This window comes from Primulina eburnea, chromosome 1, assembly GCF_022965805.1.
Source record: "Primulina eburnea isolate SZY01 chromosome 1, ASM2296580v1, whole genome shotgun sequence".
Taxonomy (NCBI): domain Eukaryota; kingdom Viridiplantae; phylum Streptophyta; class Magnoliopsida; order Lamiales; family Gesneriaceae; genus Primulina; species Primulina eburnea.
In genome coordinates this window covers 22,580,571-22,603,790 of record NC_133101.1, presented here as the reverse complement: position 1 = coordinate 22,603,790, position 23,220 = coordinate 22,580,571, and the positions used below count along the sequence as shown (strand labels likewise).

The 23,220-nt window shown below is 35.6% G+C and overlaps 1 protein-coding gene across 1 annotated transcript; it reads right to left on the bottom strand.

Annotated features, from left to right (window-relative positions):
* Nucleotides 1–1,485: 1,485 nt before the first annotated feature.
* LOC140811830 (laccase-7-like) lies at nt 1,486–6,158 on the bottom strand. Its single transcript, XM_073169922.1, has 5 exons — nt 5,945–6,158; nt 5,097–5,248; nt 3,137–3,381; nt 2,906–3,034; nt 1,486–2,793 (listed from the first exon to the last, which is right to left on the bottom strand). Exons 1-5 carry the CDS (start codon nt 6,041–6,043, stop codon nt 1,706–1,708), a joined length of 1,713 nt encoding a protein of 570 aa, XP_073026023.1. The 5' UTR covers nt 6,044–6,158; the 3' UTR covers nt 1,486–1,705.
* Between the last annotated feature and the right edge of the window lie 17,062 nt (nt 6,159–23,220).

The window sequence follows — 23,220 nt, the reverse complement described above, 5'->3', positions numbered from 1 at the left end:
GGCTCAATCTTGATCATTTTAGGACCTCTCGAGCCGATGCGGGTTTAAACCGGGACCCCGGGGTTCCGGTTTTAAAACGAATCGGTCCAGGTTTTACAACGAATCGGTTAAGTTATAAAATAAGCTCGAGTTTATATCTAGGAATGCTTATAAATATGTTTTGGGACGTTTTAAGGAGTTTGGTAAGCTTCAAGTCAATTTTAGAGGTCCACGGATAAAATGGTAATTTTTGGGTTTCCATGGGCAAAATGGTCATTTTGCACCCGGGGTGAGATTTTGGTCTTGGCAGCGCGCTGGGCACCAATTTATGATATTTTAAATGTTTATGCATCATGTTCATGATTTTTACGTAATTACGATAAATACGTTGCATGCTTGGTTTAAAGAAAAAATTATGTATATGCATGCTTTTATTTAAGTGATGATTATGATGACACGTTTTTGAAGGAATTGATTTAGTTGTGACTAACACGACTACATGTAAGGCCGGAACTCAGTGGGGGGTAATGTTGTCGCTGATGTCCTCGCCGTCAGATACCACGGTTACACGTAGATGGATCCATCGACTGACATGATGATACGAAAGTCACAGCTAATGAATGAAATTCAAATTAAGCAAATTAACACGTATATGCTGATATGATGATACATGCTATGATTATTACCATGTTTTGACATGACACGATTATGCATACGTTTTTTACTGCAGACATGAAATGTATGTTGATTATGCTATTTTTCACTGTTGTGTGCTATGTATATGTACTCGTTATCTCTAGCACAGGTGTGTTGAGTCTTTAGACTCACTAGGTGTGTGTGATGCTGGTGAGCTTGTTGCTGAGGAGACTGAAGGTGCCGAACTCTGAGGAGGCAGATCTGGCGCGGTGACACGACCCGAGGACTGTATCATTTTCCGCATATTGATTTAAGAGTTTTTGAGAAGAGTTAAATATTTTTATATGTTGGTGATATTACGATTTTTACTCGCAGATGATTACGTTTGAATTTTGGATGATGTTGGTTATTTTAAACTGCACTATTTTTATTGGCAAATGAATACGATTATTTAAATGTTAGTTTATAATTGCGAGCTTTTATATATATTTAAAAATATTCCGCACTTTTAAAATGGTAGACGTTACAGTTTGATATAGTATTGTGTGAATTTTGTCTAGTTTAAAGCCTCTATTTATAGACCTACTAAGTTGAGCTAGACCCACTAAGTTGAGCTGAAAGATAATCCATTCATGGTCATTTATTCCATTTAAATGTCATTTTTTTGCTCTTATGAGAGTTGTGACAAGTCCATGTGTATTAAGCTGAATACGTCCCTTGGAATTCTTGTGCTTAGTTACGTCATCACTTGGAATTCTTGTGCTTAATTGTACCATAATTTTTCAGGTCTTCACAATTTCGTTCAAATAATTATTAAGTTTTGTTCTATCAAAACATCCAATAAGCCAAATAAAAAATTTGCAAAATTTTACTCCCAAGAATGATAAAAATACAGCTGAGTTGTTTGTGAGACTACATAATAATACACTCCAAATAATTTATTCAAATACAGGACCCAAAATATATAGTTTCCCAACAAAAAAAGAGTGCGTATATTTTTATTATAAACAAATATAGTACTAGCGATTAAATGGCGACTCATGATATAACAACAGCAACAATGTGAATCATATTTTGGAATGAAATTAAATTAGCATTTGGGGAGATCAGGAGGTGGCGGAGGCAGCCTACTCGAAGGGGTCGGCCCGTTTTCGACCACGAAAGCCATGGCTAAACCCCACGAGACGTGCGCATCCAGATGACAATGCATCAACCAAACACCTGGATTATTGGCTCGGAACCTAATCACTGCCCACCCTCCAACCGGAACCGGTATATTGTTAAGCTCTTGGGGGTTGACAAGATTAAACTTTTTGCTATCGCTTGCGGGGTCGAAGTTGCCGAATCCTTGAGCCAACACAAAGAAGTTGAGCCCATGGAGGTGCATTGGGTGATTCTCTGACCCGACCAAGACAGTGTTTTGCAGCACAATCTCTACTGTTGAATTGAACTTCAGTTTCTTGAGTTTGGTGGATTTTGAGGTCATTATGAGCGCTGGATTGAGGCTGTTATTCATGTTGGTGTAGTCGAATGGCAATGGCGGATTGTCGGGAAAATCTGTGGTGTATATCCCCCCAACATTTCCGTAGAAGGCCTCGAGCATTGATAGTTTGGAAGGGAACTCTAAGGATACGTTATTCATGCTTGAAGCAACTCTTTGACCCAACGGGCCCAAGCAAGACGCACCACGTGGGGGCTCGCAAGGGACCAGGCCCAATCCAACTGTTACGAACATGCGTTCGTCCACCTTGTCAGGGACCCCACTCCAAAAGGGCCCCGTGACAAGCCCAGTTTGGTTGGAGAAAAATCTATGGGCTGTGGGTGTATCGTTGTATACAGGAAGAATCGGCATAATAGGCTTAGATTGTTTGGACCCTTTGTACTCAATGATACCCCTTGTGACCGTGTCGGAGAACCTCACGTTGGTGGCACTCACGTAAGGACTTGCGGCCATATAGTATCGTCCGGGAGTCTGATCTGCGATTAGCAGCACGTCCGCGGTCTGACCTTGTGCTAGCACGACCACGTCAGTCACGTAAGGGTTCGTGTATGACGCGTCAATGGCCACGACCTCCATCTTATGGTTGGCTATCTTGAAGAACAATATGGTATTGAGTGCGGCATTGATGATACGTAGAAGATATCTTTTCCCTTTCTCCACCTTTAACTTGAACGTGCCTAAAAAAAATATTTAACATTACAATAATAATCTCAACGAACGCAAGAAATTAAATCTACACCAAAAATACTAAAACAAAAACGCAAATACAATTTCGTGTGTGACACTTACGGTCCGCGGAGCACGGGTAAAAATCACCGGGACGGCCATTTATCATATAGGCATCGGATATATTCGGCCCGCCCCCGTTGGCTAATGCTTCATCTTCCACGTCTAGAATATTTGCATTCCACCATTCTCCTGCAATTAGTATTAAGTAAATATTTGCCTTTAACTTGGGAAAACAAAAGCATATATAAACAACCTAAATTTGGCACAAAAGGCATATCATTCTACGCTTACCAAGAATTATCGGGACTTCCCTATGTGGCTTAGGGAATGGATATGATCGACCGGCTCTAGGCTTGATGATCAGGGCTCCGTGAACCGTGGCTCGAAGCCATTTGATGTGTGCGTGCCACCATAGAGTACCCTCTTGGCCGGTAATGGTGAACCGTTGGGTGTAACTTTGGCCGGGCTGGATCGGGCACTGGGTTGTATATTCAGGTCCATCCGCCCAACCGCTCAATAACTGGAAAACCCCATGCCTACACATTAAATCATGAATACCAATTACTCACTTAATACAATATATTTCCTCCTTCAGAGCATGATAAAATCATTATAACCGCTATTCTTCGATGTATATTAAGTAAAATCAAGGGTAAAATAGTAATATGTAAACTACGTTAGTCTAATAAAACACATTGAATTATAAGACTTTATTACTTCTATGAATAGATAGTCTTCATTTGTATAAGGTAGTTGTTTATATTATTTAAATATAGTTGTTCTAGAAATAATGAGGTCGTTAGAGTCGTTGACCAAATATCGCATGCCAATTGGTTCAAACTTCTTGACTGGACTTTTTGAACAAATTGTTATAACATTATTCCATATTATCGTTGTCGGACTTTAACATTGTCAATCATATAGTTCCATAATTTTTTGGGATGTAATTTCTTAATTAATTGAATTCATTTTTTAGGTTTGATTTGAATTGAAAAATTCTTATTAATCATTGATTTGAAAGTTTTGATTTTGAATTATCTAATGGATACGAATTTGAAATGCCTTGGTTTTATAAAAAATGCCATAAAATCGATCGAAAGATGAGGAATCCAAAATACATGGGTTTGAAGAGTTAGCAAGACAATTTGAATGGATTTTGCATTAATAATTTCATCTAAAGCAGGAGAAGATTGTCCAAATTGATACAAGACAACTAATATTTTTTTTTATGTCTATGAACAGCTGAAGCTTGAAGTTTACAAGACATTTAGTGATCAGAGGCTCATAAAAGTAGTCCAACATATTACGATGAGTAGACTCTGATATCATGTTAAAATCATATACTTGAGCCTAACTCCACCCAAAATCTATCTTTGGAACTTAATCATGTCACTGTGGGACTTATCTAGCACATTGTTTCATTTTCTTCCACCCAAATATTATGCCGGAAAATTCGGGGGAATAACCTTTGTTCAAGCCTCATTTTTAAAAAGTAATTAACTTTCCACAAGTATATTTGAGTGTTATTCTTTATTAAACAAAAAAAATTAACCAAGGGTTATTCAAACCACAAGCCTATCTCAAGTAGGTGTCAGAGTTGGTGGAGTGGATGAGAGTTTGATCAATGGTCATGACTTTCTCAATGTGGTTTACTTAGCTATCATAATTTGTAGACTACTACGTAAGCTCAAAAATTTAATCAGTGATCATCGAATGATGGTGACTACGAATTTTCATGTCATACAAAAAAAACATAACAAAAACAAGGGCATGAGTCTTTTAAATTTATAACTTACTTTCCACACATATTTTAAAAAGTTGGCCTCTATATGATTAAAAGTAACATGATCACACGTTTAGAATCATGACTATAATAACACATGCATGACATTTTTTTTAAAAAAAATAATAATAAAACATAAATAGCCGAATGGAAGTTTGTTTGTTTGTATTTTTTTTTTAAAAAAATGACTATAATTCAAATCTTTCCAAGGCACAATAGCAATATTTTTTTCATATTTACAAAATATTTTAATTTCACATTATTTTTTATGGAATTCGACGTTATTTTTGTCGATAAGAAAGGTGTATTTCGAGTAATGCGAAAATCACAAATTTAATCCTTCACGTTCATAATTAAATAATCCTTAAACATATATATTTGTTCATTTCATATTTAATAATTCATATATACACAAATCATTTATGGTTTACTAATGATTATTTATAATTAATTAATCTCATAACGTACCAATGAATGGTAAGATTATAGGGTGATTTATTGAAGACGTGGACCACTAGAGTGTCACCCTCTTTCACCCGAACAGTTGGCCCCGGAAGACTTCCATTTACCGCAGTGATTACGTTACTTTGGCAGAGTTTATCGATGGTTAAATTTTGTACCTAAAAACAATAATAAATTTTGTGAAAATTTAGCACCAAAATATGTTAAAACTAACTTTTTTATTTTTAAGGTAAAGTCAAATCAAGATTCAGTCCTATTCTTTAAAGTCTTAGTTAGAATTATCCAATTAAATAAGATAAGAGGTCAAAAATATATTCTTCTTCTACTCTTGAGTTTCAAATATCTCCATCATACTTACCATAGAAACTTGAAATTCAAATAATAGCACTTAGTTGGGGTTGTTGGATGGCTTTTGATGTTTAGTACGGTTTAAAATATTGGTATTATATTGTTATCATTTACTATCATTTTTAGTAAATTGACAAACACTTGATCTTATAACCGATTTGATTTTATAACCGATATCAGAGTCAAATCATTCTTAATCAACTCTCATGATTTGCAAATAATGTAGTTATATTGAAATAAATATTGTTTAAGTACAATAATTGTCTTTGTAGGAAAACAGTACTTAACACGTGACACTTGAACTTTTATATGATTTAAAACTTGAATTTATACAATTACTATTATATTTAATTTTTGATAAAACGAGAAACACCAACTTAAATTACTCTTTTTTACTTAAGAAACATGTTAATGAGCAGCAAATAATAAAAATATTTTCTTCTTTAAACAAGAAATCATTAATATTGCAGCTGTATAATATGTAAAAGTAATTCAAGAAACTTTACGTGGAAAGAATGCTCGACCAAAGCTGCCGAAGCAAATGAAGAGGACGAAGCTGCCAGTGAAGCCAAAGCGCAAGCAAGCACGAACACAAGATTCACCATTGATATAATTTACGTATAAATTTCCACACAAATTTCTGCAAATAAAGTTCCCGCGGTTGCTGAGAAAGAATAACATGAATAACTTATATATAAGATGGGAGAACATACGAATTGCAGAGTCAAAGTAAATTTCCTGAAAAAGTAGAAGTTCTAGAATTAAATTTTCAGTGGTTTTATATGACTTTATTTTTTATTTTTGAAAGCGTGTATTCAAATGTATTCCCTAGTAATCATTCTATGTGGATTCTATGTGCTAATTAACATATTTTAATTATTTGAAGGAAAAATTGAAAAGGAAAAAAACCATGTAAAATTTGGGATAAAATAATGAGAAGTTGGAGAAAATAGAATCTAAAGATTATTAATAAGTTCATGTTATTAAAGTTATATAACAAATTATGCAAGAAAAAATCGAAAATAAATTTTGGTGTCACATATTATATAATAATAAAAAGATATATATATATATATATATATATATATATATATATATATATATTATATAGACGCCATGTTAGAGTTTTAGTTCGTTGAGAAAATGTCAAAAGTGTTAGGAACCTACTAGTGTGGATAACAAAATACGAGTGATGAAAATTTGTAGCTAAATTTCCACAAATAATAAATTAGTATCTATCTTGGAGTCAACACCGTTGAACAATTACTTTTCTATTCCTTCAAGATCAAGAACCATTACATCTCTCAATCTTAACGAAATGAAATGATTTATAATGATTTGGTTAGCATTGGATTTATGCCCACCACTCCACTTGTCCTCACAAAGTATTTGTGATATTGAATGTGAAGTTGTAGATTTTTTTTGGGATTTGTGAATTAATCTTATTATTTGATTTACCATGTTTTGATTTTTATGTCTTTTGTTTGTTTTTTTGGCTTTAATTGCTTTGAGTTTTTTGTATTTGCATTATTCATCAATGAAATGATTGTTTTTTCTTAAATTAGTCACATGATGGTAGTGGGGCTTCGTTGCCTATTTCTTTCAAGGACAATGAATAGTAATGATAATTTCTGATATAGGTATTGATGAGTTATAGCCCAATTTATATAATTTTATTAAACTAGGCTCATAACCCTCTATAAATAGCTCAAGCATTTGATTTACAGAAGAATGGTCTGATTTTTACTGCTAAACCTTTCTTTGTCTTTGCACCCTTTTGGCTTGTTGCTTAACTTGAGCATCGAATGGTTTACAACAAACATTTCCGGACATCTTTAACTTTTTGTTCGTGACTATGGGAACATTTAAAGTGTAGAGTCCAGATTCAGTATACGTAAAACCCATGTATTTATTTAAATTGTTAAATTATTTAATTAAGTTAAAATGATTTTAGTGATGCATGATTTATTCAAATGCATTATTTTAAATTAATTATGGTTTTGTGATGCACGTTAAAATGTTTTCTTGATTTTCATGTTTCAGACGATTATTCGATGCGGGATCGAGGAAAAGAGAGCATGACAATTTAGGTGAATTTAAAATGTGGTATTTTATTTTAAATTAGGATTGAGGTATTTTATATGTTTTATTTAGATTAGAGTTTTTTTATGCCTAATTTGTTTATTAGGTGACTTTAAAGTTTCAAAATTTTAAAAGCTTATCAATTGGGTGTGTTACTTCTAGTTAGGAAAATTTTTATGAAAGCAATTAATGAGTTAACATTTTATTAGTATTTTAATTAGCATTATAATTGTTTAATTAAGCACATTATTTCCCTAATTTATACCTAAACTTAGGCACACACCCACTAACACACACACACATTCACGCCTACTCACACATAATTCATTTCCTTCCCATTTCATTTTTATTCTATTAAAAGAAGATAGCTAGGGTTCTTTGTTCTTCCTCTAGCATCCGCCCCTTCTTCTGAAATTTTCCAGCAATTCATCGTGCTTTTCTTCAAGAAAATCGTGCCACGTTCGTCCCGGATCAACCCTCGCATCTTTCCCGCTTCGGTGTCGTCGTTTCAGTAACGCTAAATATCAAGAGGCATGTATATTCTTTCGTTTATGCATCGATCTCGTCATAATATTTGTTTTTATGTTTATTATGTGTGAGAGCCCATTTGTTTCAAGCCCATCCCATTTAGCTTAAGTAAGTTTTTTTTAAAAAAAGGATAAACGTAAAAATTTCTTTCTCTCTCCCCGTTTTCCTCTCCAGCACCGGAAGCTTCATCTTCCTTTCTTTTTTTTTTTTTTTTCAATTTTGAAGCTTTGACCATCGATTTCGGCCACACTGGTGATCGAAAAAATAAAGTAAATATATATTCGGAATCCTCTCGACAAAGGGCTATCTAGTGATACCTTTTTTGCTAAGAAACCTTGCGAATCTCGGAAACCCGTCGGAGATCGCCGCTCGTTTTTGCCGGAATTTGTGAGGAAACTCTCGGTTTAATCTTCCTAGAGCCTTACTCCGAAGACTTGAGGTATTTAGGGTATCGAAATTTTGGGTATTTTGAATAATTCGAATTCCAACAATTGATATGTGTTGTATTATTGATTGTAGGTACTATATCGGAGCTAATTAAAGGTATCTAACAGATTTTCGGAATTTATTTGGATTAATTTCGAAAAATCAGATTTAATTATTTGGGAATTTATGATTTTTGAAATGTTAAATTGTTATTGGAATGTGTATATAGCATTAGAAATAGAAAATGAAAATTTTGGAAAGTCCTAGAAAATATTGAAAATTTCAGTTTCGGTACGATTGAATTTTCGTAATTTCGAGTTGTATATTATTAAGGAATTTAAATTTATTAAGTTAAATAAATCGATATATTTGACTTTGCGATTAGTTTAGAAATTGTAAAGCCTAAATTAAGGATTTTTGGAATTTTAGGCTAAACTAGTGAAAATTGGAAAAATAAATGGGACTTGATATGATATTTGCCATAGGATTGGAGTTTTCATGAAATATTTAAGATATTTTGTGGTAAATAAAGGCAGTTGAGGTACGTACAAAGTGTTTTCATTACGACTTCTGTTTTGACGTGAGATGACGTTGAGTATTTTGTAATGAGTTGTGGCGTGCTTTATGTGCTTCTGTGAATACGTGATTGCATTCATGCATTTATTTAAGTTGATATTATTAGTGCATAGCTTTCCGAGCCTTGACTCCTTTGATTGCTATTGATATTGATCTATCGAGTTGTTGTGTCATCGATGGAGCGGGTGGGTAGGATTAGCACTCTTGATGACTGGCATGAGGGCTGAGTGGGTAGCTCCCGTACCCTCGATGCTTCGTGCATGGATGAGTGAAGACTTGATGTTGCGTTGCTACGTTCCTGGCACGGGTGGCCACTGTTCTTGTTGCTGATGCGTTTCATTTGGACTCCGCTTTGGTATCCATTATTTTGTTGTTACCTTTCACGCATTGCATTACATTGCATTGCATCGCATTGTACTTGATTTTATTTCATGTCAGTTATATTTGCCGTAATATTACTGGTTCGTCGTACTGGGGCTCGACCCTCGTTTCTTTTTATGATGCGGTTGTTTTTGATGCCATAACAGGTTATCCAAGAGGATTTGACGCGTCTGGTGGAGCGTCAGGTAGTGGTGCCCAGTCGTCGAGTCGAGAGTTCTCATATATATATATATATATATATAAATATATATATATATATATATATATATATATATATATATACTATATTATGGAGTTATACATTTACCGGGGAGATGCCCCGTGTAGCTGTACTGTTGTTTTACGATGTTTTGAATTGATAGTTGTGTGATCGAGCCTTGCCGGCTCTGCATGTGTTTAGTCCTGGCTAGTGCGGCTATAGGTTTGTGAATTGATGTTATGACTTTATTTCGAGTATATATAAATATTATTTGTGTTGTTTGGAAATTTTTGGAATGTCCTACTTACGGGAAGGTCATGCCGAAATTTCTTTTGGCCCAAAAGGAAAAAATTTTAATCGCTTTCGCTGTTTACATTAATAAATCCTGGTTGTTTGGTCATTAAATATTAATCAGGATCACGGGCCCCCACAGTTTGGTATCAGAGCGTAACTGGGATATGCTCGAAATAGAGTCTAGGGCATTTGAGTCTAGACACAAATAACATGATTGTACATGTGTTTGACTATTTGCTCTTATTTGAATTATTTGATGTGAGTTGCTTGAATTTACCTGCGTTAGAAAGACTAACTTATTAGGCATGATATGTAGTTTAGAAATTGCCTATAACTTTCTTTTACATGTTATCTGCCTGTGAATTTAATCCTCGTGTCTTGTAGAATGGCACCTGGAGGAAGAGGTAGAAAAGGAAAAGAAATATCACAAGAATCTAAGGCCCAAAATGTTCGAGGACTTGCAGATATCATTAAAGGTAGACGTGGTCGACCTCGAGGACAAGTCGCTCAAAATGTTGAAGAAGAAGTGAACCAAGAACCTCCTTGACCTGAATGACCTGGAGCTAGACAGGTAGCGATTGAGCAAGAAGTGGAACAGCTAACACAAAAAGTTTGAAGAATGCAGTTAATAATTTCTCAGTTCCAAGAATTACGTCCTCCAAAATTCTTTGGCAACGAGAGCTGAGAAAAAGCAGCAGGCTGGCTGAAAATTATAAATCATCTATTTAATTTGTTGGAGTATTCCCAAAATATTAGATTGAAGCTTGCCATCTACCAACTTAAAGATCGAGAACAACTCTGGTGAGAAGCCACAGAGGAAGCAATGAAGGACTTTAGTGAAATTATTACTTGGGATGCTTTTCGTGCTCAGTTTACCCAAGAATATGCACCACCATCATATTATGCTGCTAAAGAAGAAGAGTTCAATCAGTTGGTGCAGGGAAATAAATTAGTGGTTGAATATGCTTCACAGTTTTCTACCTTTTGCCCTATGTTCCACATGTTGCTAGGAATGATCAGGCTAAACTATCACGTTTTCTGCATGGGTTGCAGCAGACTGTTCATACTTTGGTAATGACTGGATCGCCTAATACGTATATTCAAGCAGTGGAAAAGGCGAAGAAAATTGAAGCAAGTTTGCTCAGAGGAGACCCACAGTCAGGTCCATCATCTGTTTCTCAGGGATCTGGGAGTAGTATGTCAATGCCAGTGGATTTACCTCCATATCAGCATGTACAGTCATACCAACAACCCAAACAGCAGAGGTACAAGGCAAAAGGAAAGCAATTCAAGAAGAAGTCTCAATCCAGCTCTTCCAGTTTAGGCAGTACACAAGGGGGAGGTTCTGTTGGGTCGTCTAGCACTGTGCATTGTGAACGATGTGGTGGTCGTCATTTTAGTTCTCAATGAGTAGGAGTTCAGGGGTCTTGTTACGTCTGTGGTCAAGTTGGACATTACGCCATAGTATGTCCTAATGCAGGGAGACAGCAGTTCCAGCCACAACAGTCTGGTCAAGTTCCCCGTGGACCAGTCTTTAGACCATATGCTCCTGCACAGTCATTTCAGCATTCCGATTATCCACCACCTAGAGGTCCTCCTGAGCAACAATTTACAGTGCCACAACAGGCTCGAGTACATGCATTGACTCAGGATCGGGCTCAAGATGCACCAAGAGGAGTGATTGCAGGTATTTGCTATGTTTTCGATTATCCTGCACGTATATTGATAGACACTGGAGCATCTCATTCATTTTTATCTGCTGCATTTGTTGATGGGCATGAGATTGCTACTATTCCTTTGTTGGAAACTGTGTCTGTGGCTACTCTTGCCGGCGTATACTTGATGTCTCATGAGATAGTCTTAAATTGTGTGATTATATTTGAGGATAATATTATGATAACTAATCTAATCAATTTAGCTATGTCTGATTTCGATTGTATCCTCGGTATGGATATATTGATGAATTATCGAGCTACTGTGGATTGTTTTCATGGAGTTGTTAGATTTAGATTGTATTATGGCAGCAAATGAAACTTTTACGGGTACGATTCACAGTCCCGAATTCCATTAGTATCTGCAATGGAAATGTTCAGGTTCTTGTCACTCGGCAATGAACAATTTTTTATCTATGCTCTTGATGCAACACAAGAAGAACGATTGAAAGTTTTGGACATTCCTGTTGTCAAGAATTTTCCAGATGTATTTCTCGATGAGATTCCAGGTTTTCCGTCTCAAAGGAAAATAGATCTTAGCATTGAATTTATGCCAGAGACAAATCCTGTTTCTAGAGAACCATATCGTTTAGCTCCGACAGAGTTGAAAGAACTCAAAGAACAACTTCCAGATTTATTGGAAAAATGCTATATCAGACCCAGTACGTCACCATGGGGATCTCCAGTATTGTTTGTAAAGAATAAAGACGGAACAATGAGAATGTGCGTCAATTATCAGCAGTTGAACCGGGCTACTGTGAAGAATAAGCATCCTCTGCCGCATATTGATGGCTTGTTTTGATCAGTTGCAGGGTACGTCTGTGTATTCTAAAATTGATCTTCGTTCCGGATATCATCAGCTTAAAGTCCGAGAGGAATATGTTCCTAAGACAACATTTCGGACACGTTATGGACACTATGAATTCCTAGTCGTGCCGTTTGGTTTGACTAATGCTCCATCGGTTTTTATGGATTTAATGAATCATGTATTCCGGGAATTCATAGATAAATTTGTTATCTTTTTTATTGATGACATCTTGATTTATTCCAAGTCACAAAAAGAGCACAAGGAACATTTAAAAATAGTTCTCCGAACACTCGGAGAAGCGCAATTGTATGCCAAATTTTCTAATTGTTAGTTCTGGTTGGACAGAGTTTTATTTTTAGGCCATGTTATATCTGCACAAGGAGTATATGTTGATCCTAGTGAAGTTGAAGTTGTTATCAATTGGCCTAAACCAACCAATGTGTCTGAGATTCGAAGCTTTTTGGGATTAGCTGGGTACAATAGGCGTTTCATTGAAGGATTTTCTAGAATAGCTAGGCCTATGACCCAGTTGACACAGAAAGATCGACGTTTTTATGGATTGCAAAATGTGAGTCTAGTTTTCAGACTTTGAAAGAAAAGTTGACCATATCTCCAGTGTTAGCTTTTCCTTCAGGCTCATGTGGATTTGTTGTCTGTACAGAGGCTTCTCTAAATGGACTGGGTTACATTTTGATGCAAAATGGGCGACTGATTGCGTATGCATCTCGTCAGTTGAAGTCACATGAGACTCGATATCCTGTTCATGATTTGGAGTTAGCTGCCATTGTGTTTGCATTGAAGATATGGCGTCATTATCTGTACGGAGAACATTTTGTGATTTATTATGATCACAAGAGTCTGAAGTATCTTTTCACACAGTCTGACTTGAATATGAGATAGCATCGATGGTTGGAATTGCTTAAGGACTTTGATTGTGAGATTCAGTTTCAGCCAGGGCGTATGAATCAAGTTGCAAATGCTCTGAGTAGAAAGGTTCAGCCTAAAATGTTTGCATTTTTGACTATTTCAAAGGTTCATGAGCATTTGGGAACTTCAGGATGGACTTATCAGTCTAAGGGCGACTAATTTATAGTTTCATCTATTCAAGTTGAACCACAAATTGTTTCTAAAATTAAAGGAACTTAGAGAACTGATCCACATGTTCATAGATTGAAAGAATTGACTGAGACATGTCAATCAGACAAGTTCAGTGTTGCTTCAGATGGAAGTCTACGCTATAATGATAGACTTGTGGTTCCGAATTTAATAGACTTAAAAGAAGCTATACTTCGCGAAGCTCATTGTATTCGACACAATGTTCATCCTGGAATCAGAATAATGTATCATATCTTGAAATCTCATTACTGGTGGGAAGGTATGAAGAAAGAGATTTCTGACTTTGTGGCTAGATGTTTGACGTGCCAGCAGCTTAAAGCTGAGAGAATGAGACCTGGTGGTATGTTACATAGTCTTGAAGTGCCACAGTGGAATTGGGAGCACATTTCTATGGATTTTGTTACACACCTGCCTCGTTCAAATCGTTGTTGTGATGCAATTTGGGTGATTATTGATAGAATATCCAAATCAGCTCATTTTATTCCTTATGATCGTACTTGTACTTGTAAGAAAATGGCAAAAATGTACATTGATCATGTAGTGAGATTGCATGGTGTGCCTATAACCATAATATCAGATCGTGATCCCAGATTTGCTTCGAAGCTTTGGGGTAGTTTGCAATCAGCATTGGGTTCAAAGTTGGCGATGAGTACTGCATATCACCCACAGACAGATGGTCAGTCTGAGAGGACCATTCAGACACTCGAGGACATGTTGCGAGCAGTCGTGACACACATGCCTCGTTCAAATCGTGATTGTGATGCAATTTGGGTGATTGTGGATAGATTATCCAAATCAGCTCATTTTATTCTTTATGATCGTACTTGTACTTATAAGAAAATGGCAAAAATGTACATTGATCATGTAGTAAGATTGCATGGTGTGCCTGTAACCATAGTATCAGATCGTAATCCCATATTTGCTTCGAAGCTTTGGCGTAGTTTGCAATCAGCATTGGGTTCAAAGTTGGCGATGAATACTGCATATCACACACAGACAGATGGTCAGTTTGAGAGGACCATTTAGACACTCGAGGACATGTTGAGAGCAGTCGTCATGGATTTTAGTGGTGGTTGGCAGGAATCATTGTCACTTGTTGAATTCTCTTACAATAATAGCTTCCAAGCAACCATCGGAATGGCACCATTTGAAGCCTTGTACGGTATAAAGTGTAGATCTCCAATATGCTGGGAAGATGTGGGAGAAAGACAGCTATCTATGCCAGAATTTATACAAGAAATGAAAGAAAAGGTTGAAATGATCAAGAAAGAATGAAAGCAGCACATGATCGTCAAACTAGCTATGCTAATAAAAGGCGTAGGCCTTTAGAATTAGAGGTTGGCGATCAGGTTTTCTTGAAAGTATCACCGTTTCGTGGCACTATGAAATTTGGGCACAAAGGGAAGCTAGCTCCGCGTTATATTGGTCCATATGCGATTGTTGAGAGGATTGGCACGTTGGCTTATCGTTTAGACTTGCCGCAGAGTTTGTCTGCGATACATGATGTGTTTCATGTATCTATGTTACGAAAGTACGAGCCAGATCCTTCTTATGTCTTGAGGACTGATGAGGTGGAGTTGGATAGTTCCCTTAGCTATGTTGAGCATCCAGTGCAAATTCTTGATCGTAAAGAAAAGCAACTTAGGAATAAGACGATTCCACTGGTTATGGTGCAATGGAGTAGACATGGGAGAGAAGAAGCTACATGGGAATTAGAGGCTAAGATGCGTCAGGAATGGCCTCACCTGTTTGAAAATGTAATAAATTATTCCATGTATTCTAATTTCCCAATGTATTATCAGTGGTAAATGTTTATAAACCACTATTGTATAAATGTTGTGTATGCTAGATTTCGAGGACGAAATCTTTTATTAGTAGGGGAGAATGTGAGAGCCCATTTGTTTCAAGCCCAGCCCATTTAGCATAAGTAAGTTTTTTTTTTAAAAAAAAAGATAAACGTAAAAAATTCTCTCTCTCCCCGTTTTCCTCTCCAGCACCGAAATTTTCATCTTCCTTTCTTTTTTTTCAATTTTGAAGCTTTTTTACCATCGATTTTGGCCAAACCGGTGATTGAAAAAAAAAGTAAATATATATTCGGAATCCTCTCGACAAGGGCTATCCAGTGATACCCTTTTTGCTAAGAAACTTGCGACTCTCGGAAACCCGTCGGAGATCGCCGCTCGTTTTTGCCGGAATTTGTGAGGAAACTCTCGGTTTAAGCTTCCTAGAGCCTTACTCCGAAGCCTCGAGGTATTTAGGGTTTCGAAATTTTGTGTATTTTGAATAATTCGAATTCCAACAATCGATATGTGTTGTATCATTGAGTGTAGGTGCTATATCGGAGCTAATTAGAGGTATCTAACAGATTTTTGGAATTTTTTTGGATTAATTTCGAAAAATCAGATTTAATTATTTGGGAATTTATGATTTTTGAAATGTTAAATTGTTATTGGGATGTGTTTATAGCCTTGCCGGCTCTGCATGTGTTTAGTCCTGGTCAGTGCGGCTATAGGTTTGTGAATTGATGTTATGACTTTATTTCGAGTATATATAAATATTATTTGTGTTGTTTGGAAATTTTTGGGATGTATTACTTATGGGAAGGTCATGCCGAAATTTCTATTGGCCCAAAAAGAAAAAATTTTAATCGCTTTCGCTGTTTACATTAATAAATCCTGGTTGTTTGGTCATTAAATATTAATCAGGAGCACATGCCCCCACATAATGTGTAAAAATCCATGTATGTTATGAAAATTTTGAGCAAAAATTGGTTGGATCGATTTTGAAATGATTTTAGATCTGAAAACTCAAAATTTGTTATCATTGTAAATACTCTGACTTTTCGGTCGATTTTCTGGAAAAAACTTTCAACATATAAAACGTGGAAGTTTTTGATACCTTCGATTTGACAGTAAATTCAACATATTTGGATAAGCAATGAGAGAGTTATGATTATTTTCGTGAGACTGCTCAAACTGTGATTATCTGAAGTGGTGTTCTTGATGTATTCTTGAAGTTTTATTGTTGTAGGCGTCAATGGGGATCGACGGGTGATCGCTGCTGCGTTTAAGTATGTTGAGTATGATGTTGGGATGGTTTTTGGTGTGTCGGTTTGCGTCGGTAGGCACTTGATTGCATTCGAAGTCGTAGGATGCGTTTTGGTGTCAAATTTCGTGTTCACGGATTGGGTCGCGTTTTTTGTGTTGCGTAGTTGTTTTGGGGTGTTTGTTTGAGTTTGAATAAGTGCCTTAGCATCCTAGGATGAGTCTTGAGGTGTTGGTTCACGGTCCTTATGATCGAGTGAGTAGGATTAAGTCACAAGTGTAGGGAATTCCGTTTGTTCAAAATTCCAGCACCTACACGGACCCGAAGTTGGACCCTTACACGGGGTCTGTGTCCTTTTTCCTTCAAAATGTGAATTTTCAGCACCTACCCGGACCCCCACTCGGACCCTTACACGGGGTCCTTGTAACCCTTTAAAAAAATAATAATAATTTTTTTTAGGAATTGTTTTGGGGTTTGATGTTTTGATTTAGTACGATGATTAAACGAGGTCGAGTCTCGAGAGATTTAGAACGGCATAAGAAAATTTGTATTTTTTGGGTGAGAGCATGACTATACGTCTAAGTTATAGAAGATAGGATTCGAAGTCATGTTTGTATGTGCAGCAGTGGCCCCAAACGAGATCCAACGAATCCCTCAACGCTACGTAAGTATGTTCGACGTACAAAAAAAAAATTATTTTTGAGGCATGCTAAATGTCTTGTGACCAAATTATGAACGGGTTTGGAAGTCTGTGTGTAAAGGCCCGTATTTCGTATTCATATTTTAGCGGAATTATTAAAAATTTTCTAAATAAATAACCATCTTGCCTCGTTTATAAAATAAACATGTAAATAATTTTAACTTTAAAATAATAGCGGAAGAAAATATTGTTTCAAACAACAACTTAAAAATATATCCAACATATTAAAACTAAGTTTGAACATAAGAGAATGCATAAACTAAAACATGAGGTCCTCGGGTTCCTACTACCGCTCACCCAAGCCAACTCACTGGTCTCCGCCCTCGGCCTCGACCTCATCAGTACCTACAACAATCAAGTCTAGTGAGTCTAAAGACTCAACATGTATATATCTTGAATAAAAAGAAAATATATCATAAAATCGCATGCAACGTAAAAATATGGTATCGTAAAGCGTACAGTGAAAGTTGTATCATGATTAATTATAACTACGTGCATATATGAAAATCATACGTAAAAGCTTTTCTCAATAGAGCTCAGTCATATAATATCATAATTTACTGGTAGAGATAATGTTTCTAAGCAAGTGGCCCATAACATAACGTGAGCGCCTGATCAGACTAAACCACGGACAATCACAGCTTACCAGCCGAGAGCACCACTTGTTGTGTAGTGTGTTGTATTGAAATATTTTACTACCTTGTCTTGTTCCAAGGACCATTTGATCGACCATGGCTCGATCTAGACATGATGGAGAGTTGTATGAACCATGGTTATAGGCTAGAAGCCAACGATAATCCAAGCAACACACCCAAAACCGAAGTGTACTCACCCAAAAATTCATACCTTTGAAAACTGTGGGACGTATGCTATGTTGCTGTAAAAAAAATCTGAAGAGCCTTGAACCAAACATGGAAAGACTGACTTGGTCATGTCCTAGACATGATAAGGGAGGGTTCTAACCATGGCTACAATCCCTAGGACAGCCAAGATTCGAACACACACCCTAAACGCACAAATGATAAACTTTGACTCAAATTCTGCACTTAAGGAAAAGTTGCTGTAATTTCTTCGTTTGTGTGTGTATGGATGTAAACCAATGAACCAACAACACCCTAACACACTCTAAATCATGCCTAGAAGTAGCCATGTGTGCCTGGAAACGAAGCAACACCCTGTAATCCACAAAACATCTCAACCCGTGAAGTTAGAACAAAAGTCGTGGGTGCCTTGTGCAGGTTTCTTGCAAAGTTGCTGATGCATTTCGTTTTGTCTCATAACTCTTGATCATATACTGATTTAAAATATCTAATATGACTCGATTGAAGAGAAAAGAAATAATATATACATGCCTGGAATTTGTTTTGCAAAAAAAAAAAACAAATCAATACGACGAATACGAGCGGCGGAGTCGGAGATGGATTCCTTTCTTGTTTCAGCTGCTGTATCTCGATTATAAGGTGTTGTATCTCTGATATTTTGTGAGAGTGTGGGTTAGCTAGACACTGAATATGAGTGTTATAGGAGGTGTTAAAGGTGCCATAATATATATTAAGTTGGGGGTTACTAGTCAAGAAGTTGAAGGAATTTGAATTGCTTCTGCTTCTCTTGTTTTATTGCTGCTATTTTCAAGATTTTAGCAGCTGATTCCTTCTGATATTTCGAGCATATGGGTGTAGGATATGTAGGTAATGAAGATGAATATTATAAGTGGGGATTAATGGGTCTTGAAGTGCATTTAGTTGAAGGTTACAAGTGAATGGAATTTTGAATGACATTTGAATTGTTTCACATTCTCGGCTGTAGCTTTTCTCATTCTTTTATTCTTGCTGCACGATTCAAGTTAAATTGCTAGTATAATGGATTGATGAGCTATGAGGTGAATTATGGAGCTTGTTTTACCCATAATTATTGAATTTAAAAGTGGGAAATGAAAACACCATGAAGGCTATTTAGAGGTCACTTGAATGAGGTTTACTAAGCATTTGAATTTTTTTTAAGGAGTTGACCGAATTTCTACTAATATTGTATGGTACAGGGTTGTTTAAATCTTGTATTTTAAATGCTTGAGGTTTAATACACCTATTATATAATTTAGTGAATTAACAATTTAATTTAGGATAAACTCTTGCATGACATTGCTTGGTTTAATAATTAAGTATTAAAATGTTAGGTTTTACATTTCTTTAATATACTAGGCCTAAATTAATTTATCCCTATTTGTTCACATATTTTAATTTAAGCTTTAATTAAATATCGAACCTAAAAGAATTATTTACTAACTTAGCTCCAATTAATTTAATAAATCCTAAAACATCCTATTTCTTTAAATTAAATTATTCCTTGACTTAAATTAAGTTTAGGAATATTTTTCTTATTATTAATCTTAACTCAATTTCTAAACTCCGGTCCGACCTCGCGTATTTATCCTGAAAATATAAAACTAAACATCCACTTTTAAAACAAATAATCATGACTAAAAAAATTTATTAAAATGAATTAAACACTTCATATATTTAATTTAAAATTTTCATTTTAAATTTTTAAATAGTAACAATTATGCATGGATTCTACGTAATCTGATTTTTCAGGTTCTACACGGTGAATGTGGCCGAGGACCTCTCCACCTGGGTAAAGCATGACCGGGTTTAGATCAGGATTGGAAATCGGTAAAGCATGACCAGGAACCAATCCACCCAGTAAAGCATGACCGGGGATCTCATGTATGTGGTAGTGGATTTTCCCTGTCAGCCCAGTACTGTGGTTTAGTCTCATCAGGCACATTTATGTATGGGTCACTTGCTTTGAAACATATCTCCACGCAAAATAATGTTATGTATGTTCAAGTATGTATGATGCAAGTATGTTTAAGAAAAGTTTTATGATGATGGCACGTGTACGTTTATGCTACTACGTTCAAGTTTCAAGTATGTTTATTTTATTACGTTCAAGTTTCAAGTATGTATGCTGTATTTTAAAGATGCATGTGGTTTTATGACTTATTACTTGTTATTTCCAGTTTATACATGTTGAGTCTTTAGACTCACTAGACTTGATCGATGCAGGTGAGGATGACTTTGAGGAGACGAGGGGTGGGGACCAATTAGCTTGCTTGGACATCGCAGGAGGCTAAACCCGAGTACCGCCCATGTTTTATGAATACTTTTATGCATGTTGTTTCAAATAATCTGATTTTCATGAAGTGATTTATGATGTTTAAATGATTTTTACTTTTGACAAACTTGGTTGTGGTTGTTTTTATTGCAAATATTTTTAGACGAGCAAGCTATTTTATTGAAAATTTGAAATTTATTTTGTATTTAAGAAAATTTTAATTTTCTCGAAAATTTTAAAATAGTTTAACGTACGAAATATTACATAAAGTTTTAGTTATGTACTCGCTTTAAGGAATTATTTCAATATTACTAAAATTTAGGACATCAAAAAATTCTGCAGTTATTAACCGAAAAGTTTAACAGAATCCTTACCTCCAATCAAGGCCTACCGAACTCTTCAGTGATTATTTCCGAGGCTATTGATATTGTCAACAATCATTTATGATATCATTATTGTATTAATTGAAGCATTGATTCAGCAAATAAGATATAAGTAAGACTAACTTTATGAATAAAGGCAATTTATTAAAGGCGGTAAAATAAATTTTAGATGCATATAATTATTACGCATGGATTTGTTTGGATCTATACCTGCAATGAGTTTAGAGGGAATGAAGTAGACATTAGTCATTATTGATGATTTTTCTAAATTACATGAGTAATATTTCTAAGTGGTAAAAGATATATAAGTTTTCAATTGATTGAATTCCTCAAACGCATGCAAAATGAAAAATATGTTTCAGCAGTCAAGATCAGAAGTGAACTCAACACTGAATTAAGTAATATATCTTTTGAGATTGTTAGTAAAGGATCGTTTGATGGGCACCTTCAAGGTGCTCAAACACAATATTCTCCAAGAGCTGCAATAGTTCGTGTCCTAAGAATATTGACATCGATGAATTAAACTGAGTTTGATTTTAAATCAAGCGGAATACACTCGAAGTAATCATTCATTAAGAAAACTGATATATTTTAAAGCCTTTTATCTTGTTTAAACTAATCGACTGATATACAGGGAATCAGTTTGTGGCTATCAGTTCAATTATGGTGAGAATTGAACTGATATCAGCTGAACTGATTAAATTAGTTTAAAACACTGTAAAGCAGTTAATACACAAGATATGTTTATGGATGTTCGGAGACTTCAACTGACCTTACGTCACCCCTTCTACCACCTCGAGTAGAATCCACTAGAAGACTTTGATTTATATAGCTACTTGTACAAACCTACTCGGCTTAGGACTTACTCTACTGCCTAACTGAACTCTTAGTCTAGACTGAAGACAATATCTTCAAGCCAACAATTGTTTAACTTTTGTGTCTCAAAAATTACATACACAAGTTTTATGTCTTTGTGCAAGATCACTCACCTGATCTTTAAGTTCTACTCTCTATATTTGTGAGTGATAGTGTGTGCGTGTGTGAGAACTGAGTAATGAATACAACACAAAAGTGTTCTAACACATTGAGGCAAAAAGGGATCATATACTAAGCTGATAACACGTTGAAGTGTTCCCTCACAACTGGGCTGATTGATTCTCTCTTAAGCTGATATAAGTTAAGTGTGCCCTTCTTCTTCACACACTCCCATTGTTCATCCGCTCACTTCTCACTGATCTTCATCTTCTATTTATAAGCGGGAATCTTAAACGTATAGTGAGACTCAATTATTGTATTTGTTTCTTTTGAATCCGCTCCTCAAAATTTGTTTTGTACTTCCCGACAACCATTCTGGAACATTTTTGCTTTGAGCCCTGCTGCAACGTTCATTATTTTCCTTTGACTGGACAACTGCTTTGTACCTTTGTGCACAACTGGATTCCATTAATGTAAGCTTGTCGGAAATTGCAAACTAGTCTGATCCTAACTGATGTTATGAACTGGTCTTGTTTTGAGGATATGAAATCAGTTGGCTCAATAGCTGAACTGATTTCACTGATCAGTTGAACTGTTCAGCTTGACTCTTCATCAGTTGAACTCTTCATCAACTAGCCAGGCTTCTGAAGATCTTCTGCAAAATTACCTATCAGCTGGACAATTAGTAGAACTGTTCTATGATACATCAGTTGAACTGGTTTAGTTCGATCAATCACTTGATATGTTCAGTTTGCGTCTCCATTAGCTTCAGTTACGTTCAGTTAATTGCGCACTTAGGTAGATTCATTAGTAACAAAATAACAAGTTTTGTTAAAATCAAAATCAAGCAAAGATTGCAAACATGAAATGTTCCAACAATTAGGATCAGTTAATGCAGTTGGAGTGATTAGAAGGGGTGGTGAATGGACACTATGGCTTTTTAGATCTTTTTGAGTATGAATCAGTTCTTTGATTGAAACGACCCTCTATTTTTAACTTGAAATTCTACTAAGTTTTTTTATACCCATTAATTCGAAAAACAGAATTAAAAATAACTTAACATTTCCATAAATAAAAATAATTTAACAATTTAAATCTCAAGTGAATAAAATCCCTAAAATCGTCAATTACCAAAATTCGACTTCTACCTTTAACATGATCAAAATTAACTTCAAAATAAAGCATAAAATCTCGAATAAAATCCTTAACAAAATCTTTTAAACTTTGCCTAACAATCTAGTGCGGATAAATATCTCTCAGGAGTGTACTGTTGTACTCGATTCACTCAAGCATCAGCGTCTCCCTCAATATCATCATCACCTGCAGAATTCACACCTAGTGAGTCTAATAACTCATCACGTTCTAAACATGAGTAGCAAATAATACATATACAAGCACATGCATCAACATCATACTTTTATTTAAATAATTTTAAACATCAAT